Source organism: Dreissena polymorpha, chromosome 2, assembly GCF_020536995.1.
Source record: "Dreissena polymorpha isolate Duluth1 chromosome 2, UMN_Dpol_1.0, whole genome shotgun sequence".
Lineage (NCBI taxonomy): Eukaryota > Metazoa > Mollusca > Bivalvia > Myida > Dreissenidae > Dreissena > Dreissena polymorpha.
The window spans coordinates 82,042,157-82,066,474 of NC_068356.1; the positions used below are offsets into that span (position 1 = coordinate 82,042,157).

General features: G+C 39.8%; 1 protein-coding gene across 2 annotated transcripts; it reads right to left on the reverse strand.

Moving 5' to 3' along the window:
- Window positions 1-1,530: 1,530 nt before the first annotated feature.
- Window positions 1,531-23,812, reverse strand: LOC127867810 (protein sel-1 homolog 3-like). 2 transcript variants are annotated; one of them, XM_052409277.1, is made up of 24 exons: window positions 23,753-23,812; window positions 21,738-22,317; window positions 21,164-21,290; window positions 19,228-19,352; window positions 17,732-17,847; window positions 17,407-17,465; window positions 16,969-17,104; window positions 16,148-16,286; window positions 15,404-15,612; window positions 14,665-14,799; window positions 14,021-14,138; window positions 13,231-13,292; window positions 12,727-12,846; window positions 12,213-12,350; window positions 11,637-11,699; window positions 11,271-11,444; window positions 10,652-10,776; window positions 7,979-8,062; window positions 7,597-7,687; window positions 6,601-6,691; window positions 5,985-6,091; window positions 5,072-5,199; window positions 2,167-2,269; window positions 1,531-1,863 (listed from the first exon to the last, which is right to left on the reverse strand). In XM_052409277.1, exons 1-24 carry the CDS (start codon window positions 23,795-23,797, stop codon window positions 1,753-1,755), a joined length of 3,186 nt encoding a protein of 1,061 aa, XP_052265237.1. In that variant the 5' UTR covers window positions 23,798-23,812; the 3' UTR covers window positions 1,531-1,752. The 2 variants fall into 2 exon arrangements, with proteins under 2 accessions (XP_052265237.1, XP_052265236.1); XM_052409276.1 differs by lacking the exon at window positions 23,753-23,812 and adding an exon at window positions 23,209-23,329.
- Between the last annotated feature and the right edge of the window lie 506 nt (window positions 23,813-24,318).

Below are 24,318 nucleotides of genomic sequence, written 5' to 3' on the forward strand. Positions count from 1 at the left end.
ATATTTACTTCCCTGTATCGCGTAACGAATGTATCATAGCATTCTTTCTCCACCATCAACGTGAAGGAGACAAATTCACTATATGTATTCTGTATTCCAACACATAGTTATGACGTGCGCACGTCAATGCTATGACGTGCGCACGTCGTAGGCAATATTTTATTTTACAGTCTCTATGACGTGCGCACGTCATAGCTACGACGTGCGTACGTCATAGAGACTGTCAAATAATATTACATATGCCCCCTTTATGCAACTCTATGACGTGCGCACGTCATAGCTATGACGTGCGCACGTCATAGAGACTGTAAAACAAAATATTGCCTATGTTCCCTTTATGCCACCGTACATAACCACGCCTACAAAGCATGTTATTTGTTAGGAAACGTTATCAAGAAAACATTTATAGCATGTCAGCTTTTCAGTAGCATCTATAAACGTGACGTCATTTAGTGTGTACGATATTTGTTCTCAATGAAAGTGACGTCATTTGCAAAATAGGTAGTTAATGAAAACGACGTCATATGTTGGTACAATTTAATGACGTCACTAAATAGTGAACTTTTTACTCAGAAGGGCGGGATCTTGAAAAATATAGTTCACGTCCAAAAGCTTGAACCAAATCAATCAGAATCGTGTTAAAATCGAAATAATACTTTTCTATGATGGTTTGTTGTCGAATTACCCATAGTAAGGAGTATAGATGCGTGTTATCAAATCGCTTGTGCTTCGCACTCGTGATTTAATTCCTACGAATCTTTACTCCTTACTGTGGCTTATTCGACAACAAACCATGATCGAAAAATATTTCTTAATTGAACAACGTATTAGTGTTTAGTGTACGTAATTGACGTCGTTTATCGTTACTAACCTAATATAAAAATCTACCCACCTTATATGGAATAATACACCGTCAGCATGTGACCTGGCTAGTCCAATAAAAATTGAGTAATCTGTACGTCTAAATATCACTTGTGTTTGTATCGGTTTTTCATTCATAGAAATTTAAATAACGATTATTGCAATAACCATGGACAGCTATCACATTATAATGATTCTATGTTATACTTTCGTATGGTATTAAACTTCATTTCTTGTAGATCTCTATATTGAACATTACAATGTTGTTTTCTATGTGAACGAAATTGTTGAGCAATTTAAATAACGTGTACTTGTTTTACATGTACTTTATTGTTTGCGCATTTGTTCTTTTTAAGTTGTGATCCATGGTTTTATCGTATCAGTAATTGTTCAACACATATGATTTTAACCTCGCCGATTCCCACGGTTTGATGAGTTGCAATGTACAAACCACACACGCATATTAAATATCAAACAAAAATGAAGACTTTATCCACAACTTATTTTATTTACGAAGTTTGAGCGCAAATTGTGTCCTTGTCGACTTTCTGATTCGACGTAGTTGAGTTTCAATTTGCGAACGCTTGAATTTGTGTGCACGTGTATAATATGACCTTTGGTTTTTAGTCACATTTTTTAGAAACAATGGAGTATGTATAATAATGGACGTTTGTTTGTGATTTTATTATAAGTATCTAGAACAATGTTTATAAGTATCTAGAACAATGTTTATAACCACAACAGCGATAATATTTTTTACACAAACGCGTTTTGCAATCTATACACGCTCTACGGGGCATCGCAAAGATTTGATTTCGTTTTGCGAAAATGCAGTATTAAAATATGTTTATGATTATGTCGTCATTCTCTGACGTCAAGCCTTTCAAGCGCTCAGATGTTTGCGTCGTCTCCGTGGCGCCTCTGTGACGTGTACCTCGGCACGCGGAACATCGTGTAGGAAGAGAGGATCGTGAACACCATTACCGCCAGCACGCTTGACACCTGTGGGAAAATTACGTCATTGAGGACCTTGAACCGCGTATACCAGGCGTCTTAAACCTTAGTGATATTTAAAGGAAATTATATATGTTGTTTCGTTGAACTTCTCTATATTTTTGATATATTGTTTTGAAAGCTGGAGGCTTTTTGAGTCTTTATCGCCTCCGATTCTATGCAGAACAAATACTTGGTATATTTTCTAGTGATTGTTGTTTAATAGTGAATTGGAAGACTAAACTTACCAAAGATATAATAATTAAGAGGTAGCTTTTTAAAAGGCAAATGATTGATAGAAAAGAGTTATACCTTGATAAGTGTCTGATGCGAGTCCCAGAATTGTATAAGCTGCACACGCCACAGAGCTATAGAACATGGCAGGTAGGCCTCCGAGTGAGGCGACTCACGGCACCTGCAAGAGCAGCACTAGAACTATAGGGAGTCACAATGGTCCTAGACACCTGAAAGAGCAGCACTAGAACTATAGGGAGTCACAATGGTCATAGACACCTACAAGAGCAACACTAGAACTATAGTGAGTCACAATGGTCTTAGACACCTGCAAGAGCAACACTAGAACTATAGTGAGTCACAATGGTCTACGACAACTGCAAGAGCAGCACTAGAACTATAGTGAGTTACAATGGTTTACGACACATGCAAGAGCAACACTAGAACTATAGTGAGTCATAATGGTCTACGACATCTGCAAGAGCAACACTAGAACTATAGTGAGTCACAATGGTCTACGACATCTGCAAGAGCAACACTAGAACTATATTGAGTCACAATGTTCTTCGACACCTGCAAGAGAAACACTAGAACTATAGTGAGTCACAATGGTCTACGACACCTGCAAGAGTAACACTTGAACTATAGTGACTCGCAATGGTCTTAGACATCTGCAAGAGCAGCACTAGAACTATAGTGAGTCACAATGGTCCACGACACCTGCAAGAGCAGCACTAAAACTATAGTGAGCCACAATGGTCCACAACATCTGAAAGAGCAGCACTAGAACTATAGTGACTCACAATGGTCCACGCCGTCTGCAAGAGCAACACTAGAACTATAGTGAGTCACAATGGTGCGCGACATCTGCAAGAGCAACAATAAAACTATAGTTACTCACAGTGGTCCACGACACCTGCAAGAGCATCACTAGAACTTTAGTGATTCACAATGTTCAACGACACCTGAATGAGCAATTCTAGAACTTAAGGGATTCAAAATGGTCCTTGACCCCTGCAAGAGCAACACTTTAACTATAGTGAGTCACAATGGTCCACGACACCTTCAAGAGCAGCACTAGAACTATATTGGTCGAAATGGTCCACGACACCTGCAACAGCAACACTAGAACTATAGTGAGTCACAATGATCCACTACACATGCAAGAGCAAAACTAGCACTATAGTGACTCACAATGGTCCACGCCATCTGCAAGAGCAACACTAGAACTATAGTGAGTCACAATGGTCCACGACACCTGCAAAAGCAGAACTAGAACTATAGTGAGCCACAATGGTTCACGACCTCTGCAAGAGCAGCACTAGAACTATAGTGAGTCACAATGGTCTACGACATCTGCAAGAGCAGCACTAGAAGTAAAATGAGTCACAATGGTCTACGACATCTGCAAGAGCATCACTAGAAGTATAGTGAGTCACAATGGTCCGCGCCATCTGCAAGAGCAGAACTAGAACTATAGTGAGTCACAATGATCCACTACACATGCAAGAGCAACACTAGCACTATAGCGACTCACAATGGTCCATGCCATCTGCAAGAGCAACACTAGAACTATAGTGAGTCACAATGGCCCACGACACCTTCACAAGCAGAACTAGAACTATAGTGAGCCACAATGGTTCACGACCTCTGCAAGAGCAGCACTAGAACTATAGTGAGTCACAATGGTCTACGACATCTGCAAGAGCAGCACTAAAACTATAGTGAGTCACAATGGTCTACGACACCTGCAAGAGCAGAACTAGAACTATAGTGAGCCACAATGGTTCACGACCTCTGCAAGAGCAGCACTAGAACTATAGTGAGTCACAATGGTCTACGACATCTGCAAGAGCAGCACTAAAACTATAGTGAGTCACAATGGTCTACGACACCTGCAAGAGCAGCACTAGAACTATAGTGAGCCACAATGGTTCACGACCTCTGCAAGAGCAACACTAGAACTATAGTGAGTCACAAGGGTCTACGACATCTGCAAGAGCAGAACTAGAAATATAGTGAGTCACAATGGTCCGCGCCATCTGCAAGAGTAGCACTAGAACTATAGTGAGAAACAATGGTCCACGACATCTGCAAGAGCAGCACTAGAACTATAGTGACTCACACTGGTCCACGAAACTTGAAAGAGCAATACTTGAACTATAGTGATTCACAATAGTCATAGACATCTGCAAGAGCAACACTTGAAATATTATTATAATAGTGAGTCGCAATGGTCCGCGGTACCTGCAAGAGCAAAACGCATACTAATGTCAGTCCGAATGGTTCATGATACATGCTAGAGCAACTTATAAACTATAGTGGGTCTTAATGGGCAACGACATCTTGAAGGTCAACACTTAAACTACAGCAACTCTGAATGATACAGGACACATAAAAAGTCATAACTTAAATGATAATGAGTACAACTAAAAGAGAACCACTCAAACTATAGTGAGCCTTTGTGTTCCATGGCATCAGTAAGGGTAAAACTCTGCTGTGAGTCAACGATACCTGCAAAGCTGAATTTATAGTAAGACTTAACAAACCAATGCTTCTATAATGGCAACATTAAGTCTCGATGGTCAAATGAATATAAAGTGGCAACACTCAAACTATAGTGAGTCCCAATGGTCTACGACACCTGAAAAGGCACTACTCAAACTTAAAATATATTAAAATCTAACACTAATTAAAACATTTGAGGAGCATACCCCACCCCACCGTTTAAATTTTGCCTTTACATTCTTGAAGCCTCTACGCCACTGAAAATAGTATATCTACGAAATATATAAGTTCTTGATAGAATCGAAACACAATTCGGATGTAAGTGATAAGGGTTATGACTAACGCTTTATAATCAAACAACTAGGGTGATTTAATTCAACGCACCGTTACTCCAAATTGTTGATTATTAACGCAATTACCAACACTTCGCGGACTTTTTTATGTAATACACTCAATATGAGTAACGTGGTCTTACTTGGTGTACAGGAAAGTGAGAAGGGTGGCGTTGTTGTCCTGGAGCCGCAAGGGGACCCGGATATACCGTAGGGTCGCCGTTGGGATATCCACGCCTTCCTCCACCATGAAGGCGAGGTTGAACAGCGCCTGTAAGAGGACGAAGAAAATACATGTAATCTCAATGAATACGCGGTCCACAACCAATCTTAGAAAAAACTATTTACATGACTTCATTTGTAAATGAACCAATTTACAGTCTGAATGAGACACACGTGAGAAACAAAAAAACACTTAAAATAACAAAATGCGATAAAAAATATGCAAGGGTGTTAAGTTTTTGTATTTAATTGCATCATCTGACGGGCCAACCAGTTATGTCCTATTAGACAAAATTACAGATGAACTTCCCCATCCTATATTCCTTCCCCTTGGCATGAACAAAGCTTTAACTGATCGGTTCAACTACTTGTTTTTGAGTCAACGGGCCATATCAGAACATGAATTGTAGTATTTCAAGTATTCGCTTACTTGTGAGATCCCTATCACTAGGACACGGAGAAGAATATAATGAACAACTATTGTATCACATAACGTCACTCTGTCCATTCCTTACATACAAGTAAGTATACGGTATGTGGCGCATACATTTTTCAGTAAAAAATAAATCTCTAAGTGTGGGGTTTGTAGATGCATACAACCGGTTAAGCTCCCCAATACGTTCCATTGACATTCGACCCCAGATTTTTTTTTTGTGTGTTTTGTGTGTACTTCTGCGTTTTTGTCGGGTACATTAGTTTTGTGCCAATCTGTCTGGCCATTGATTCATTGTAGTGAATATTGAACCAAACGCCGTGATAAGGTTTTAAGGTTTTTCTCCTGCTGAGGAAATGAAGTTCCACCGTGTGTATTTTTTATTACGTTCTTGGATATACCTGAGGATTGTTTTTCACGGCGGCCTGGGCGTACATGTCTGCTGCCCTGTGTATGTCCCTGTTTCCCTGGCAACCGTACCAGTAGTAGTCCCCCATCTTGAGTAGTGCTGACCAAAAAACCATCAAGTAATAGGAAAATATTGGCATATTCAATATATTCTGGAAACGAGGCGAACAAAAACATAAACTTAAAACAGGCCGAACTAAAATTATTTATTAGTAATACGACACAATATCGTATATAAAGTAGATTGGTAAGACTTTGTAATGCGAGGGATTCCAATGAATAATCTGGAAAACGTACATGAGCAGTTAAAACCATGTAATAAGTAAATGTATTACCAAGCGAACAAGTCTCTGTTAACATATATTTTGTCACTCACTATGAAACAATCAAGACACTGGCATCGACTCGGTGTTGAGATGCAGTAAGATATTAAGCATATATTATGAGCAAAGATTTCATCTTAGCTCGGCATTTGTTAGCGTCGCAAAGAGAGGTCTATGGTAATTGGTTAATAAAGCGTTAACTAACAAAACAAAGAAACAATACGTCATTAAATTATACTAAACGCATGTAAGTATCTACATGTTGTATCGTGTCTATTCAACTTACCGTAAGAGTCAACAAACTGTGATTCTCTCTGAATAGAGATGTTGTACTTGCTCCAGACGCATTCCTTCTCGATGAAGGTGGTCACTCCTTCCTGCAACGGAGACAATGATGTCAGACTGCGATAGACAGGGAGTGGGGGGGGGAGAGCCTTGTCTATATGCAGATCCAACAGCAGAGATATTGATTTTAGACTGCGAGAGATATGGAATGGGAGGCGATGGCCTTGCTTCTATTCAGATCCACCAGAATACATATTGATGTCAGACTGCCAGAGCCAGGGAGTGGGAGGCGACAGCCTTGCTTATATTCATATCCAAATGCGGACATATTGATGTCAGAATGCGATAGATAAGGGGTGGGAGGCGATAGCCTTTCTTATATTCAGATCCAACAGCAGACATATTTATTTTAGACTGCAAGATACATGGAGTGGGAGGCGATAGCCTTGCTAATATTCAGTTCAAACAGCGGACATATTGATGTCAGACTGCGAGAGATATGAAGAAGGGGCGATTAAGCAATATATAGATGTCAGACAGCGAGAGACAGGTAGTGGGAGGCGATAGCCTTGCTTATATTAAGATCCAACAGAGGACATACTGATGTCAGACTGAGAGAGACAGGGAGTGGCAGGCGAAAGCATTGCTTAAATACAGATCCATCAGCATATACAATAATGTTAGCAAGCTACAGGCATAACTTGGATGCAAAATCCGCATTGAAATGACTATACAGATCTATCAAATATGATGTAAGCAAACAAATTATATAAAAAGATGGCGAAAGCGTGTTTTATTCTAATATACTTTTTTTGGGTGTAGATCTATTAATTTTTATTTCTATATTCAATATAAAACAAACTTTACTAATATACTTAATATACAGATCGATCAGAAGCTTGCGATAGACTTAAATCAATGGCGATGACATTATTATTATTATTATAAAATAAAAACACGCTTTTCTTGTTCTCATTAACGGTGTATCTACACGTACCTTATTCTCTTCGCAAAGCCACGCTAGATTGAATGAGCCGACCTCTACACCAGCGTCTGCGGCCAATGCGTAATAGAACAGGCTCACGTCGCTGGAATTGATGTGTTTTGGACAGAAATGCTTGTTTAATAAATTAACAACTAAATAATACCTATTATATTGCGATTATACCTATTATTTGGGTAGTCACTACTGATTACACAATAGCCAACCAACTGTCTTATTCCAACTCTCCATTTTACAATCTGTTCTATTTCTTACAATATGAATATTTATCAGGGAAAAAAGTATTTTAAGCCCGGCAAACTAATATTGGAATACACATTAAATTATAGATTACAGTGCACCTATGTTTATTACTACATTGCTGTTTTGTATTTACCTTTTCCCAGCTTTAAACGCCTTGATCCCTTTGCGCAGGACAAGGCCAATCGCCGGAGACATCTCAGCAATGTATCTGGCCCATCTGGAAACATGCGTATGCATGAGAAGGGTTCTTGCAAAATGGGGCAAAATGCGTGTGCGTAACGTTTCGTCGTCCTGAAAACCTGTGTAGTACGGACGGGCTTATCAGTGACGACACTTTTTACCTAAACTCGATTTTTGCGTAAAAGTAAATTCCTTTAAGCGAACAATTCAATACAAGATAAAAGTGTCGTCTTAGATTAGCCTGTGCGACACAGGTTTTACGCTTATACATTAAGACCAGTTTTCCAAGAGGGCGGCTTAAATATGAGTCGTGTTCTGAGAAAACTGGGCATAATACATGTGCGTTAAGTGTCGTCCTTGATTAGCCTGTGCGGACTGCACAGGCTAATCAAGGACGACGCTTTCCACTTTTATGACATTTTTCTTTTAAATGAAGTCTCTTCTTAGCAAAAATTCAATTTAGGCGGAAAGTGTCGTCCTTGATTGGCCTGTGTTGAATGCACAGGCTAATCTGGGACGACATTTTACGCACATGCAGTATGCCCAGTTTTAGCTCACCTGAGCACAAGGTGTTCATGGTGAGCTTTTGTGATTGCCTTTTGTCCGTCGTGCGTCGTCCGTCGTCAACATTTTGCCTTGTGAACACTCTAGATGCCACATTTATTGTCCGATCTTCATGAAATTTGGTCAGAACATTTGTCCCATTGATACCTCGACTGACTTTGAAACTGGGTCATGCTGGGTCAAAAACTAGGTCACTAGGTCAAAAAATAGAAAAACCTTGTGAACACTGTAGAAGTCACATTAAATGCCCAATTTTCATGAAACGTTGTCAAAATGTTTGTCGAAATGATATGTTGGTTGAGTTAAATAATGGTTTCGGTCCGTTGAAAAACATGGCCACCAGGGGGCGTGGCAGTATTCCTTATATGGCTATAGAGAAACCTTGTGAACACTCTAGAAGTCACCATTTTTGCCCAATCATCATACAACTTGGTCAAAATATTGGTTTCATTGATATCTCGGACGAGTTCGAAAATAGTCCAGATCGGTAAAAAAAACATGGACGCCAGGGGGCGGGGCAGTTTTCCTTATATGGCTATAGTAAAACCTTGTTAACACTCTAGAGGCCACATTTATTGTCCAATCTTCATGAAATTTTGTCAGAGGATTGGTCTCAATTATATCTTGGATAAGTTAGAAAATGGCTACGTTTGCTTGAAAAACATGGCTGCCAAGAGGCGGGGCATTTGTCCTTATATGGCTATATATGGCGATAGTTAAACCTTGTGAACACTCTAGAGGCCACATTTATTGTCCAATCTTCATGAAATTTGGTCAGAAGATTGGTCTCAATGATATCTTGGATGAGTTTGAAAATGGTTACATTTGCTTGAAAAACATGGCTGCCAAGGGGCGGGGCATGTTATCTTATATGGCTATATATGTCTATAGTAAAATCTTGTTAACACTCTAGAGGTCACATTTATTGTCCGATCTTCATGAAACTTGTTCAGAAGATTTATCCCAATAATATCGTGGACGAGTTCAAAAATGATGCTGGTTGGTTGAAAAACATGGCCGCCAGGGGGCGGGGCATTTTTCCTTATATGGCTTTAGTTAAACCTTGTTAACACTCTAGAAGCCACATTTATTTTCCGATCTTCATGAAACTTGGTCAAAAGATTTGTCCTAATGATATCTTGGATGAGTTCGAAAATGGTTTCGGTTGCTTAAAAAATATGGCTACCAGGGGGCGGGGTATTTTTCCTAATATGGCTATATATCATGCTTTAGAAAAACCTTGTTAACACTCTAGAGGCCACATTTATTGTACGATCATCATGAAACTTGGTCGGATGGTTTGTCCCAATGATATCTTGGATGAGTTCGAAAATGGGTCCGGTTGGTGGAAAAATATGGCCGCTAAGGGGGCCTGGTATTTTTCTTATATAGCTATAGTTAAACCTTGTTAACACTCTAGAAGCCATATTTATTGTATGATCATCATGAAACTTTGTCAGAAGATTTGTCCCAATGATAGTTTGGACAAGTTCGAAATTGGTTACAGTTGCTTGAAAAACATGGCCACCAGTGGGCGGGGCATTTTACTTTATATGGACTTATGAATCTTCATGAAACTTTGTCAGTAAATTTGTTTAAATGATATCTTGGATGTGTATGAAAATGGTTCTGGTCTGTTGAAAAACGTGGCGGCCAGGATGTTCACTAGTCATGAAAGTTGGTAAGAACATTTTGATCTAATGACTTCTTGGGCTGCACATAAAAGGTCAGTTCCTTTGAATCTCAGGTGAGCGACTTTGGGCCTTTCAGGCCCTCTTGTCTCAGAATGCGACTCATATGACAATTACCATGTGATTTTTCCTCTGCAATATAATCTGATCAGCAAGGCTGTTTATTTCTTCCTACGTCAACAACGTCATTTAGAAAAATAGTTCTAGTTAGCATATCTGTCTTTCAAAAAAGTTTTATTTCGTTAACTAGAATATGCAAAAAACAAAAAACAAACAGGACAAGCTTCACATTGAATGCCTCATTAATTAGTAATACATTGTCTTACATTTTGGAAAACAACCCGATTTCATGTATTTGAATTGCTTCTTACTCTGCCGCCATGAAGACCTGTCTGGGCTGTCGGCTGGTTCCCTTGATATTGATGGACGCGAACATGACCCCGGCATCGAGGTGCCCCCGAGGCGCGGCCAGCGAGAAGTAGCGCATAGCCTTGTCCTGGAGTAGAGACCACATGAGCCTTGTTCTGGGAAAACTGGGCTTAATGCATGTGCGTAAAGTGTCGTACCAGATTAGCCTGTGCAGTCCGCAGTCCCACTTTCCGCGTAAAAGGAAAGTTTTGTTTAAAAGAAGTCTTTTCTAAATAAAACTACTGTCTGAGCGGAAAGTGTTGTGCCTGATTAACCTGTGTACATTGCACAGGCTAATTTGGGAGGATACTTAACGCACTTATATTAAGCCAAGTTTTTCCTGAAGTAGAGACCATGTTTGTGACCAAAGTCGAACCAGGTACCTCTAAAACAAACACACTGGTCCAACCTCATTACTTCGAATTCACCCGGAACTAAACAAGAGCTTCACAAATGACACTTATTCGAAAAAATCATGTTCTTCAAATATGCTTATGGGTCGCAAATTTTGAAGATCACAATGTACTAAATCCAAATAGCCTTCGCCTCTCAATGCCAAAAGCTCGCCAATCCGTTACTCACCACGTCTTTCTCGAGTCCCGGGTACTTTCCATACATGTGCATGATGCCCAGATTGAAGGTCGCGTCTACGTCACTCAGCCGATAAGCCCGCTCATAGTACTCGGCCGCTTTCGTCATATCGCGCTCGTAGTGTTGCGCGTGCCAGCCCATCGCGTTGAGCGCGGCAGGGTTTTTCTGCGATACACATATACACCGTATTAAGACTGAAATCTACAATTTGGGAACTACATGCTTATTATGAAGGCAACAAGTTAGTGAATTTATGCATTAATGCGCATCGCGCATAGACTCAATCGTTATGTTATCACATAATCAGTTCAACCATTAAATGAATATATTTTATATATTTGACTGGAATTATTTCACCTGTTCAGCGGCCTTTTGAATGTGTTGCAAGCCCGCTTGGACATCTTTTTTCGTCCCCTGACCCTGGGGCAAACATACAGCAATAGAAGAACATACTTTAGAATAACATATAAAACACATACATTTACATCTGAAGAACATTGGAGTGGGTCGTCCAACGTTTACGTTGTATATTTCATCGTTATGAGATGTAAATATTTACATGTGTATTTATTTTAAGTTGTGATTTAAGCGCTATGTATTCTGATGTCCCGAGAATAGTTTATTATACACAGGAGTCCACATCGGTGTCGTAAATAAAACCGCAATTAACAAGTTCTTTTATGAATACATATTAAATGTGGGAAGCGTTGACAGTTTCCGTAAGGTCCAATTTTCAAAGTCGCTTGAATATAGTTAAGGGTACTGACCTTGTACTGAACATTGATTTATATGTGTAGCAAAGTAGCTGGCTGAAACGCTTATACAATTATTTAATGCCACATCTACGCGCGATAGCTCCTCTATGGTGCTCACTTTCCGTTTTAGATGTTATATTAGTCAACCACAATTCAAAATATGGATAATTGTATTCACCCGCATAAGGACTATCCCGTAGTCGTACTGGGATTGTGCGTCCCCTGTGTCGGCGCTCATCCGGAAGTACTCGACGGCGGCCTCAAGGTTCCTTTGGAGTCCCTGGCTTCCCCAGAACAGTGCCCGACCCACGCGGTTCTGAAACAAACATCGACGAGATTGCAGCGACTATTTTGACATGTTGTTTCCGATCGATGAAATTGTTTAAAAATCCACTTATATACGTACACGTAATATACAAATGTACATGTATATAAAATCATGTATGTTTGTTTTTGCAAATTGTGTAGTTGGTTCTGTTGTAACGAAAATATAACGTCTATTATTGTTCATATTGCTTTGCATCGCACCAGAACATTAACACGATATAGAACTGCCAGAGCGCAGAGACAAATACCAAAATTTTGCCGAAAGTGTCGTCCTTGATTACCATGTGCGGACTGCACAGCCTAATCTGGAACGACACTTAAGCACTTGAATTGAGCCCAGAGGGAGGATCAATGTATGTGTATACCTGAGCCGAGAGAACGCCTTGCTTGGCCTGGTGTGACAGCCAATGGAAAATGTCGCCGTTCTCGTCTGTTTGTTCATTTATAGCAAGCTCGTCTGTCAGGCGAATTGATTCCGTTAAAACCTGGCAACAGCAGATATAAAAAACATTTTACATCGCTTGAAAATAACTTGTGTTTCATTTCTTCTAAGAATATCTTGCACGCACTTAACACCATTTACACTTTATTTCTGAGCTTCGGTGAACCATCATTGCATGACAAAATATACACAGAAATATTTACGCAGAGTATCTATAAACTCTTTGAACATAACTTGTACTACGGTATACAACATTAGTTATACCTTCCATCCCTACCCGATCATGTCGATTCAAACCATTCACGTATAAATTGTTCAACATAAAAACGTCTGTATATAGTATACTCGAATTCTACTATTGTTACTCGAGCATGCGTTCACTACTAGTATTTCAACGGCATCTTTTCTTGCTCCAATGTTCACTCACGTCTGTATCTTTATGAAGCTCCTTGTCGGCCCGGGCCGTATCTGCCACAAACTTGTAATATCCTAAAAAGTCACCAAAGATATTTTCTCTCTGACATTAATGTTTTTAATTTATTTAAAATATATGAGCCGTGCTCTGTGAAAAAGGGGTTTAATGCACTTGCGTTAAGTGTCGTCCCAGATTAGCCCATGCAGTGCTCACATTCAAATCAGGGACAAGACTTTCCTCCTCAACTTGATTTTTGCTAAGAAGATGCTTTCTTTAAACAGAAAATATCATAAAAGCGGAAAGTGTCGTCCATGATTGCACTGGTTAATCTGGGACGACATTTACGCACATGCATTAAACCCCCTTTTTACAGAGCACGGCAAATATGTTTCTATGCCATGTATATTTGCAATTTATTTGAAATATGTGTGTGCAACAGGGACATGCTAAACTCTGGGGTGCGATACAATTAGATCCAAATTCATACCTTTAATAAAAGAAGGCTACTCTAATTAAAGTAATATTTGCATGTAACGTGATACTTAGGGATTAGATGTCTTTTTCCAAGAAATTGAGCCCATTTCTTTGAAAACCGAGCTTAATGCATGTGCAGTTTCGTCCCGGATTGGCCGGTGAAGTCTGCACAGGCTTAACTGGGATGACAATTTCCGCTTAAATTCGATATCCGCTATGGAAAGTAATCTTTTAAACAAAAATTGCATAACAGCAGAAAGTGTTTTCGTTGAATTTTCAGAATGCGACTCTATTGGAGATCAGAATAACAACTTTTACGCATATTTACGGTAGCTCTGTTCGAGGTCCACAGTTAGGCCGTCCAGTCCGTTCCGGTGTTTATGTCCAAGGGCCAGAGCGGCGAGCCGGTGATTATCCAGGGCCGCCAACATCAGGTACGCCTGGCTCTGCCGGAAGTAGACAATTATAGGACGGCTGAGAGATGGAGCAATTGCCGGAAATAGAGTGGTATAGGGAGTAAGGGGATCCGGGCAAATAACGGTGCCTTTATCATTGTACATTTTGAATAAGCGTTGGATGTAATATATTGGTTAACAGCTTGAAAGCATTCTGAATGAAATCGTTTTCATTTTGAATCGTTTCTTCACACTTTCACATGAGAAAGGCGCCACAGAAATTGTCAAAATTGAAGATAGTTCAACTTATTTAACTTGGATAACAGAAAACAATCTTTGGCATTGTGAAATTCATTGAAGAACATCATTGAATCATTTCGAAGATAAGAAAATATACAAAGAAAAAACATCTTCATACTACAATATAATGATTATAATATGTTCATTGCCATATAACAACATCAAACAAGGCGTCATGGACAGATCGGTTTTTATAACATGATTCCAAACTTGATCTACACAAACTTGTAATACTTTACTAATAAGCACACCAAAGAAGAAAGCAGCTTTAGAAAACCTGTATGTCGTCTGCTTTTACGTGGATCCCGTTGTTCAGGATAACGGCGGCTGTGTACATGGCGTCCATGTTACCAAGGCAGGCTGACTGTTTGAGGAGAGGAAACGCCGTCGGAACGCTTCTCAGTCGCACATCCTGGATAGGACAGCGGAAAAAGGTTAAAAGGGACATCGTCGTAAAATCATGAAATGCGATATGATGAACATAACTTGGTAAAGAAAAAGGTTGTTAACTTTGGCTATTAAGTTTGAAAGAATTAACATTAAGAAATACAATTATTTATGAAAATCTGACAAAGTTGAAACAGAAAAACCATAATCATATGTTTATTTAGTTAAATATACATAAATATATCCTTTCTAGGTTTTACTGTATTTAAAAAAAATTATTAACAAAAAGCACAATTTAGAAGATGTACATTACATAATACAGTTATCCACTCACAGGATGCACATATCCCCTGTCCCTATATATGATTATTATGCAGACACATTGCTATTAGTGCCGGGAATGATTGCATGCAATTCACGTTTTTTACCATTTTATTGTTTATGTTCTCTAAATCGACGAACCGGAATCCACACACACAAGTGGACACTCTTGGTTCCGCTAGCTACGTAAAACTGCTGTTCTGGTGTATACTTGGGTTTGTTTTATTGTGAAATCCAGTTTAATTATGTGTCTAGATGTGTTCATTAGGTTTATAACTTTCGATTTGTTTATTCAGAGTCTTACTTACAATCATGTCCATAGCTTTTCGATAAAGTTTGTCGGCGATCGACTTGTAGTTCAGATTGTCACGTAATCCATAACTGAGCATGTTGCGTAGTAGTCGATCCGCATACTTCCGGTGCTTCAGAACTTTATCGTCTGGTCCGCAGACCGGCATAACGACCGATGTGTGGACAAAGGACTGAAGCATTGCGTAAAAAGGATTTGTACACACGTCTGAAACAGAAAATGCAATACGTTTTTCAGTAACTTTCTAGTAATGGTAGTTGCATGCAAGCATTTTATTTCTGCAAGTTAAAGCAACAACCTGGTATTTGTCTCGCTTTTGCCACCGGATAGAAGACGCTTTAACACAATGGTCAAAACTGCTTTAAGACTGCTTAACATACAAACTACCGGTAATGGTTAATCATGTTTTTTGCAACATTTAATACAAACAACTAAATAAAATTATCTCAGATTGCTTGTTAATCACCATTCAAATATGCATTGCCCCCCCCCCCCCCCCCACCCCTACATACACACAACAAGAGCACAATACCACGTCAAAAATGATTAACTGTCAGTAGAAACTATAGATGACTGGACATTGCAGCTATATAATTCAAACTTGTCAACACAGTCGTGAGTTTAGTCAGTTAATAAGGTAGGGGTACTGGGACACACTTCGGACACCTTATGTAGCTTCGGGCGCGGATTGGTCTGAAAAAACCCGACATACTCACACACAAACATCATTCCATGTACACACCTGGTCTCCCGCGTCCCAATGCGTCTCTCCAGTGCACGTGTACTCTGTGCTGGACCCAGTGCAGGAAGCTGGCGCAACTCTCCTCTCGTCTGCTCAGTCCCAGCTCGAACATCGGGTGGAACAGACTCTCCAGGGGGATCTGTGATATGAGATACAGTAAAGCCGCGTTCTTGAAAATTGGGATTACTGCATGTGCGTAAATTGTCGTCCCATCTGAAAGTGTCATCCCAGATAAACATGTGCAGACCCACAGGCTAATCAGTGGCGACACTGTCCGCTTTTTATTGTTTTGAGGAAGCATCTCCTAGACAAAAATCCAGTTTAGGCTTAACGTGCCATCCATGAACCGCACTGGTACGGCACTTTACGCATATGAATTTTCCCGGAGCGAGGCTTAATAGAAGTAACACTAAACAAAACAATAAAAAGGATGATAGTGTATGCGTCAGGTAACTTTACCCTGTCGGTCTGGGCATTCTTTCATAAACTCTCCACTTAAATATGTCATTTGAACACACCCGAACGCTTTTACCTCGGTTGCTTCGTAAGACAAAGAGCTTATGAAAAAGCTATCGGGTCCGTTTAATGGGTAGAACTAGTACTTGGTATAATTGGGGAGATCAACAGAACGCCCCTACAATGGGTATCGAAGCCGTGACCTCCCGGCTTAAATAGAAATACATTTGAACCAATGATTTGTTCGGCAAATAATCGCCCCCGATTTTTTTATTCAAAAGCATCGACAAACAATCTTACACAAACTAGTTTCAGAGTTGTTTGAGTACACCATCGTGTTTGAGATCAACTGTTGCATGACTTGCCTGCGTAGCTCTCAGCGCAACATGCCTATATAGAGTCGCCTGGCCTATATATCCGCGCACACTGCGGGTGTTCTCCGATCCTCCAAGGGAAAATAGTCCTTCAGTATCGTCATACCGAACTGGCGGGCCTTCGTGTCTGAAATCGATCGCTACAGATTCTGAAAAAAGTGCTTTTGAAGCGCTTGACGAGTCGTTAATTTAGCAAGTGTTATTTGCTGTTCGTCAAATCATGTTTTTAATAAAATAATGCGTTCTTGATTTTTTTTTCATTATTGCACCTTTCACTCCTGCCATTGTATGTATTTTTCATAACAATGTGTATTCATACTTTCAAATCCATGAAAAATGTTTATTGATTTGAGTTTCGTGCTGCCACAATATATGCGAATTCGTAAATCGAATAAGCATGTTGGAGCAAAAGAAAGAAACCTTGCCCACCTGTATTCGCTGTATTTAGTTTCGGAGAGAGACCGGTTTGTTGTTACTGCCAACGTCCACTTAAAAAGAACGCGGAGATTATAATATACCTTGCATACACTCATGTTTTCTTCGTGTATAAAAATGCAGAAAAAAAACGATTTTGATGTTATATATGTTCATTTGAATATCCAATATTTATTAATGCGTAAGGGCGTGGGACTGCAAAAAACAGCAGCAATTACAACTGCGACATTATCCGACGCTTAACATAATTGGCAGTTCCAGTTTCCGTATACACGCCTTTGTATATTTTAATGAACCCGCACGATGATGTATAACTGACCGAGTTCACGTTGAAGGTGAGCACGATCCGGATCCACTGATTGAGGGGCACGGGGTTCCAGGCTATCCCCGCCGTCTGCTGTCCGTCCGTGTGCTCCACCTGAATATGCACGTTACCTGGAAGGTGGAGGGGAGACCGTGAATTGGGGTGATGTTATTAACAGAGCCGCGTTCTGTGAAAACTGGACATGGGCATGTGCGTAAAGTGTCGTCCCTGATTAGCCTGTGCACAGGCTAATCAGAGACGACACTTTCCTCTCGTATCGTATTTTTCGTTTAAGGTCTCTTTTTAGCGAAAAGTCAATGTCGTCCAAGATTAGCCTACACTTTATCCCATCATCAGACGTGCATTGTCGAAATAAACCACTGTGGAATAAATTTTCCTCTATTTCAGCAGTGCTGAAATAAAGCTGTCACGCGCGGCGAAGAATGTTCATATTACTCGGAATCAACTAAAAAGTAATCATTTTTAGTAAAATCGAATCAGATTCAACAAAACAAACAATTTGATACCAAGATGTAAATATTTTTAACACAAAGTGCAACTCAAAAAGCAAATAAACATTATTTACAAATATTAAGTGCGCGTAATCGTTACGTCATTATTAACACGTCATACGACACAATGCAAGTTGTTTCACGCTAAAGATGCAGTTGTTTAGTGTCTTTTTTTTCAATATTTCTTAAAAATCGGGGACGAAGAGGTATGATAAACAGAAAAACAGGTTAGTTACTGATCTTTTTGTAATGTATGAGGCTCGACACGATTTAAATTATGAAACAATGTTTGCTTAAAATATCTTTGGGATTTTCCGTCTAGTTCGATTTTCCTATTCTATTTTTAAAGAAATAATTTACGACTAAGAAAATTGATGGGATAAATCGAATACTAGGTCGGTGCCGAATAAAGCAAAGTTTATCTTGCTCGGCACGAAAATCTGAACCACTCGCCGAGGCTCGTGGTTCAGATTTTCTAAGCCTCGCAAAATAAACTTTGCTTTATTCGGCACCGACCTAGTATTCTCTATTTACGCACATGCATTAAGCCCAGTTTTCTCAGAACGAGACTCAATTATGAGAGATTTCAAGACACCGAAACCAGCTGCTGTTATAAATGGTCCAACTTCAAAACATAATAGAATCAGCTTATAATATAGGTTAATATCGAATGTTTTCGTAGAATCTCAAATTTTACAAGGATAATACCCTTTCGTCGGATTTTATAGTGCAAAATGAAAATATGTTAGGATAAAATATGGATGTACGTCGAATGTTCTTTCAAACAAATGTATTATTTTATGTTATACATAGTTATATTATTTCGTATTGCATGTGCATGTATATTATTAAGCAAACAGCAAGCACAAAGTGGTGTAAGGAACCCTTCCTAAGTATAAGACGAACGGCCTTTACAAAGGTCTCTCCGTTATACAGTGTATAATCCAAGCGATTTTTATTTCAACTTAAATTTAAAACAAAGAAAACTAATTTTCAAACCTGTCTGTGTTATGAAGAGAAGTGGCGTCTTGTACTTGGCGTCCCACGTAGAGTGGTGCAGCACGCTGCATAGAGGGGCGGCGAAACAGTGCTCGAGCAGATACAGCCATACAGAAACCGTAAACCTGTGTATAGAGGGGCGGTGGTACAGTGCTCGAGCAGGTACAGCCATACAGAAACCGTGAACCTGTGTATAGAGGGGCGGCGGAACAGTGCTCGAGCAGGTACAGTCATACAGAAACCGTGAACCTGTGTATACAGGGGCGGCGAAACAGTGCTCGAGCAGGTACAGCCATACAGACACCGTGAACCTGTTTATAGAGGGACGACAGTACAGTGTTCGAGCAAGTACAGCCATACAGAAACCTTGAACCTGTGTATAGAGGCGCGGCGGTACAGTGCTCGAGCAGGTACAGCCATACAGACACCGTGAACCTGTGTATAGAGGGGCGGCGGTACAGTGCTCGAGCAGGTACAGCCATACAGAAACCTTAAACCTGTGTATAGAGGGGCGGCGGAACAGTGTTCGAGCAGGTACAGCCATGCAGACACCGTGAACCTGTGTATAAAGGGGCGGCAGTACAGTGCTCGAGCAGGTACAGCCATACAGACACCGTGAACCTGTGTATAGAGGGGCGACGGTGCAGTGCTTGAGCAGGTACAGCAATACAGAAACCGTGCACCTGTGTATAGAGGGGCGACGGTACAGTGCTCGAGCAGGTACAGCCATACAGAAACCGTGAACCTGTGTATAGAGGGGCGACGGTACTGTGCTCGAGCAGGTACAGCCATAGGAATACCGGGGAATTTTACATAGTGGGGTGACGGTACAGTGCTCGAGCAGGTACGGCCATAGAAATAACGTGAGCCTGTACATAGAGTGGCGCCGGAAAAATGATCGAGCAGGTACAGCCATGTAGATACCATAAACCTGTACATAGAGGGGCGACGGATAGTGCTCGAGCAGGTACAGCCATACATATACTGTGAACCTGGACATAGAGGGGCGGTGGTACAAGGCTCGAGCAGGTACAGCCATACATATACTGTGAACCTGTACATAGAGGGGGCGGTGGTACAAGGCTCGAGCAGGTATAGACATACAGATACCGTGAACATGTATAGAAAAGGGCGGCGGTACAATGATCGAGCAAGTACAGCCATACAGATACCATAAACCTGTACATAGAGGGGCGCCTGAATAGTGATCGAGCAGGTACAGCCATACATATACTGTGAACATGTAAATAGTGGGGGCGACGGTACAGTGCTCGAGCAGATACAGCCATACAAATACCGCGAACCTGTACATAGAGGGACGGCGGTACAGTGCAGAAACCGACACGATCGGCTTATGTTTACCATCGTGATTTATAACAAACTAAAATCAGCGGATACCTTCTAAATACGTTTACGGTAACCAATGGGAATTCATGACATCGCAAACTCAAAGCAGCTATAATCTTATATATTTACTATTACCATTGTGGTTTCATATCACACACCTATAGCAGCGGTTACCCCACCAATCGAAAAACTATGAACACTTGGGTTTCAAAGCATATTGACAGTTTTGTTGACCTTCAATATCCTTACTGATTTAATCGCTATGGACTCATAACGAACGCATAGCAACGGTAACCTTCCCATAAGATAACGGTTACAAAGCAAACGTTGTTTCATGTTGTTTTAAGACGAACGCCCTTCAAGTCCTGTGGTAATTTCTCACACACTTATCTCGGATCTGTTAAGTATTACTTGAAATTGAAGACTTTGATTATGATTATTGATGAACTGTAAAATGTGGGACACTTTAGCCTCATAGAAAGTAGCTTCATGTATTTGTAAGTATTGGAAGGGTTTTGCCTGGCGTAGCTTTGTTTGATACCGCATATTAGACATTCAAAAGTGTAAAACATTCAGCCGAAATGTTCACCTGGGTTTCATAATCTGTGCGCGCCTCTTGTCCTCTAGATCCGGGTTGTTGTATGGTTCCAATTTCCGGTACACGCCGTAGGCTTCACCAGACAGCGCCACGGGGTATTGAATAAGCTGGACAACCTCTAGGTAAGAGGAGAAACAAAGATTTCTAAACTGGATGTATATTTCATCACTGAAATTGATGACAATGTGAAGTGTGTATGAATGTGAACATGTATTCAAGCTGTTCAGGTTTGCTTTGATGGAGCGTACTGTGGTAATATTTAATTCCAACCAATGGTAATGTTAAAAAAATCGAGTGTTGAATAAACCTTTTTTCTTCTTTACCAGATTTTCCGGCTACAATACTGGTATGTTTTCAGCATATCTATAAAATACAAGCGACTAAATGGTGTCTTCATACTATTATGTCCTAGTTTTAAAACAAAAATACCGTTTGAACCGCTGGAAAAACAATAACAGATCTAAAGTCGTTTTATTTTGTATGATATATGAACAACGTATAGGCATTTTTGGTAGATTACAAAAGATATAATAGTCATATACTTTTATACATATCTCAACCTTACCATTTTCGACAGGGCATTGTGGTATCTTGAAAGACGTCGAATAGAAAAGTAGAATCCATGAGAAAGACTTGCAGGTACGAAGACCCCGTGCGGTGACGAAGGGTCTTGAAAATGGCGGATCGATATTGGTGTTATGTGAGACCTTGATTGCAGACCTAGTATAGCAATTACTATACTTAAGACAGAGAGGCCACCAGTTGGTATCTAACATCCACGCTCGAATTTTGGTTTTAGAACTCAGTGCTATTTTTTTGTTTAACGCGTTGTAATTAAATGCAAGTTTTGACGGCAATTTTAACCTTACGTTTTTCGAAATAAATCTTGATCTTTCAACGTCTGTTGTGCATTTGAAAACTTTGGTGAACACTTTCACTGACTGTTCTGATCCAATTACGTCAGTCACGTCAGAAATCACTTCGACGCCAACGTAATAGTCACCGGTACAGCTGTACTCAAGCGTCACGCGCGCTGCATCCCCACTGAAAGACTCGGGCGGATTGTCGAGGCGTAAGAAATCCCCGAGGTCCGAGGAACGCTCGCTCAACTCTTGCGACCGGGTGACTGGGTCAGGAAGGTTGCACTAAAGCACAACATATAAGAATAGGGTGTTATGTCTTTATTCTTTAGCGATAATGTATAATATGAATACTGGAAAGGGTCATAATGTATAGTTTAATAAACTCTTTGAGAACTGAATGCTCATACTTCAGGCATAATTTATCCGCACCAAAGTGCAAAAAAACAATGCTGTTTGTTTATTTTGTATTTGTTTAAACTTGATTATAATCCAGAACCATTTATACTGATACAAACTTTTTTCGACCATGCGTATTTTTTTGTATTTCAATACATAGAGAATTCCACGATTCAATGCTAAAATGAATTGTTAGAAGTTCGTACATCATGATTGCATTTTTGTTGTTTTTTTTTCATCATAAGGCAGCTTTTAAGGAAAATAACCGGAGTTTAGTGTACCGGGGATTGGTTATTACAGCTAAAGCCACATTCTAACCGCATGAGGTTTTACCATACGCCATATACAATGTCATTTTTTATAAAATGAAAATATTTAATTACTTACAAATAACAAGGATTAATATCAATTTAAAAAACTTCCATATGATGTATATGGTTTAAGTTACATAGTGTATACTGTCTTATGATAAGTTAATGCTCTTCGTAAATATTTACTGGAACCAAACACGTAACAGTTGTGTTTGATGACCATATAGACGATTTTGCTAACGAACAATTATTCCGAAATGCATTTCAGTATCGATTGAATAAATAAACCATTCTTTATATGAGGGCATTTGTTACTATCGAATTGTAGGATAACGCTCACATATTAAGCAAACAACACCACCACCAAACATCCAAACTTAAAACAACGTATAAACATGACACTTGTATAATTAATATATCTAAGGGCCTATGCTGTTTCAAGTTTCTTCGAACTGTAAGACGATACCTGAATTATGTTTATTCCATAAATAAAGACAACACTAAGTAACAGCACATCCATGTTTCGGACTCGTATTTACTGATTGGATTGGTGATGGATATAATAGACATACGGAGAACATGTTTACAAAATTGGATTATCGAATCTTCCTTTCACGTCCTAACAAACAAACAAAAAACGCGCGACAGATGTTGTGTGCCCATGAATTGATTCGTTCGAAGGCCGGTAGATTAGTTCCCTTTAAGCCATGCATTTCGTTCAACCAATGCCTGTTATTATTTTGTGGTTGCAACTGTTGCTGTTAAAGCTATTCAAGTAGATAAGTTATCATTTGTTAAACGGATGCTTGTGTGTTCCATTTGGAGTTGTACAATACAATGAATTGATGTTCGTTAAGCCTGCTTTATCAATGTATTTGGATGTTATCACTTAACATTTATGCATGCATATTTTTTCTGTTTTGTGTGCATTACAAAAGCTGTTATCGCACAACAATTGTATGAAAGAACAAGAGAGAACAAGAGAGCTTTGATAGCCCTACGTTGCTCACCCGAGTTGAAAGAATCATGTCGTTAAAAATGAAGTACAGATCCATTTTTTCTCTTAGTGTGCGGACTCGTTTTCGTAAGTTCTTCGTTTCAAAAATTGATCTGCCCTGGCGGCCATGTTTTTCAGGCACTGCCGATATGCATACGAAATAAACGTGTCAGCTTCTATTTAGAGGACATCACCAAAGTTATTTGGTAGTTATCTGTATAAAATAATGTTTGCATGAAAATGCCATATTAATCTTTTGGTATCATAGAGGAACTATCATTAATATCCTTTTCGAGCTAACAACCTGATCTAGTTCCCAGCAACGAAAGCAAAGATTAAAACTATGCGACTTTCCTAAGATCCCCGGACTTCAAGCGACACGTTTTTTAGCTTTATTAACCACTAAGGGCTGACGAGGTCAAAGCGTACATGTAGTTCGTTTGTCTACGACGTCGGGTATATGTTTTACTACGAAACATTGTGTCACTACACTACTTAATCAGGCGAGTTTCATCTTAACTGGTATTTATAGATTAGAGACCGGAACATCCAGTAATGGTAGGTACTTATTTTTAATAA

What these genes read in the sequence shown, in the direction of transcription:
- LOC127867810 (XM_052409276.1), bottom strand. Translation starts at nt 23,262, where the DNA reads ATGGATGTGCTGTTACTTAGTGTTGTCTTTATTTATGGAATAAACATA. An exon ending in TCTCTTCATAACACAGACAG is followed by an intron (nt 17,848 to 19,227) that starts GTTTGAAAATTA and finishes TCCACCTTCCAG; the next exon opens with GTAACGTGCATATTCAGGTG. An exon ending in TTGCGCTGAGAGCTACGCAG is followed by an intron (nt 16,287 to 16,968) that starts GCAAGTCATGCA and finishes CTCATATCACAG; the next exon opens with ATCCCCCTGGAGAGTCTGTT.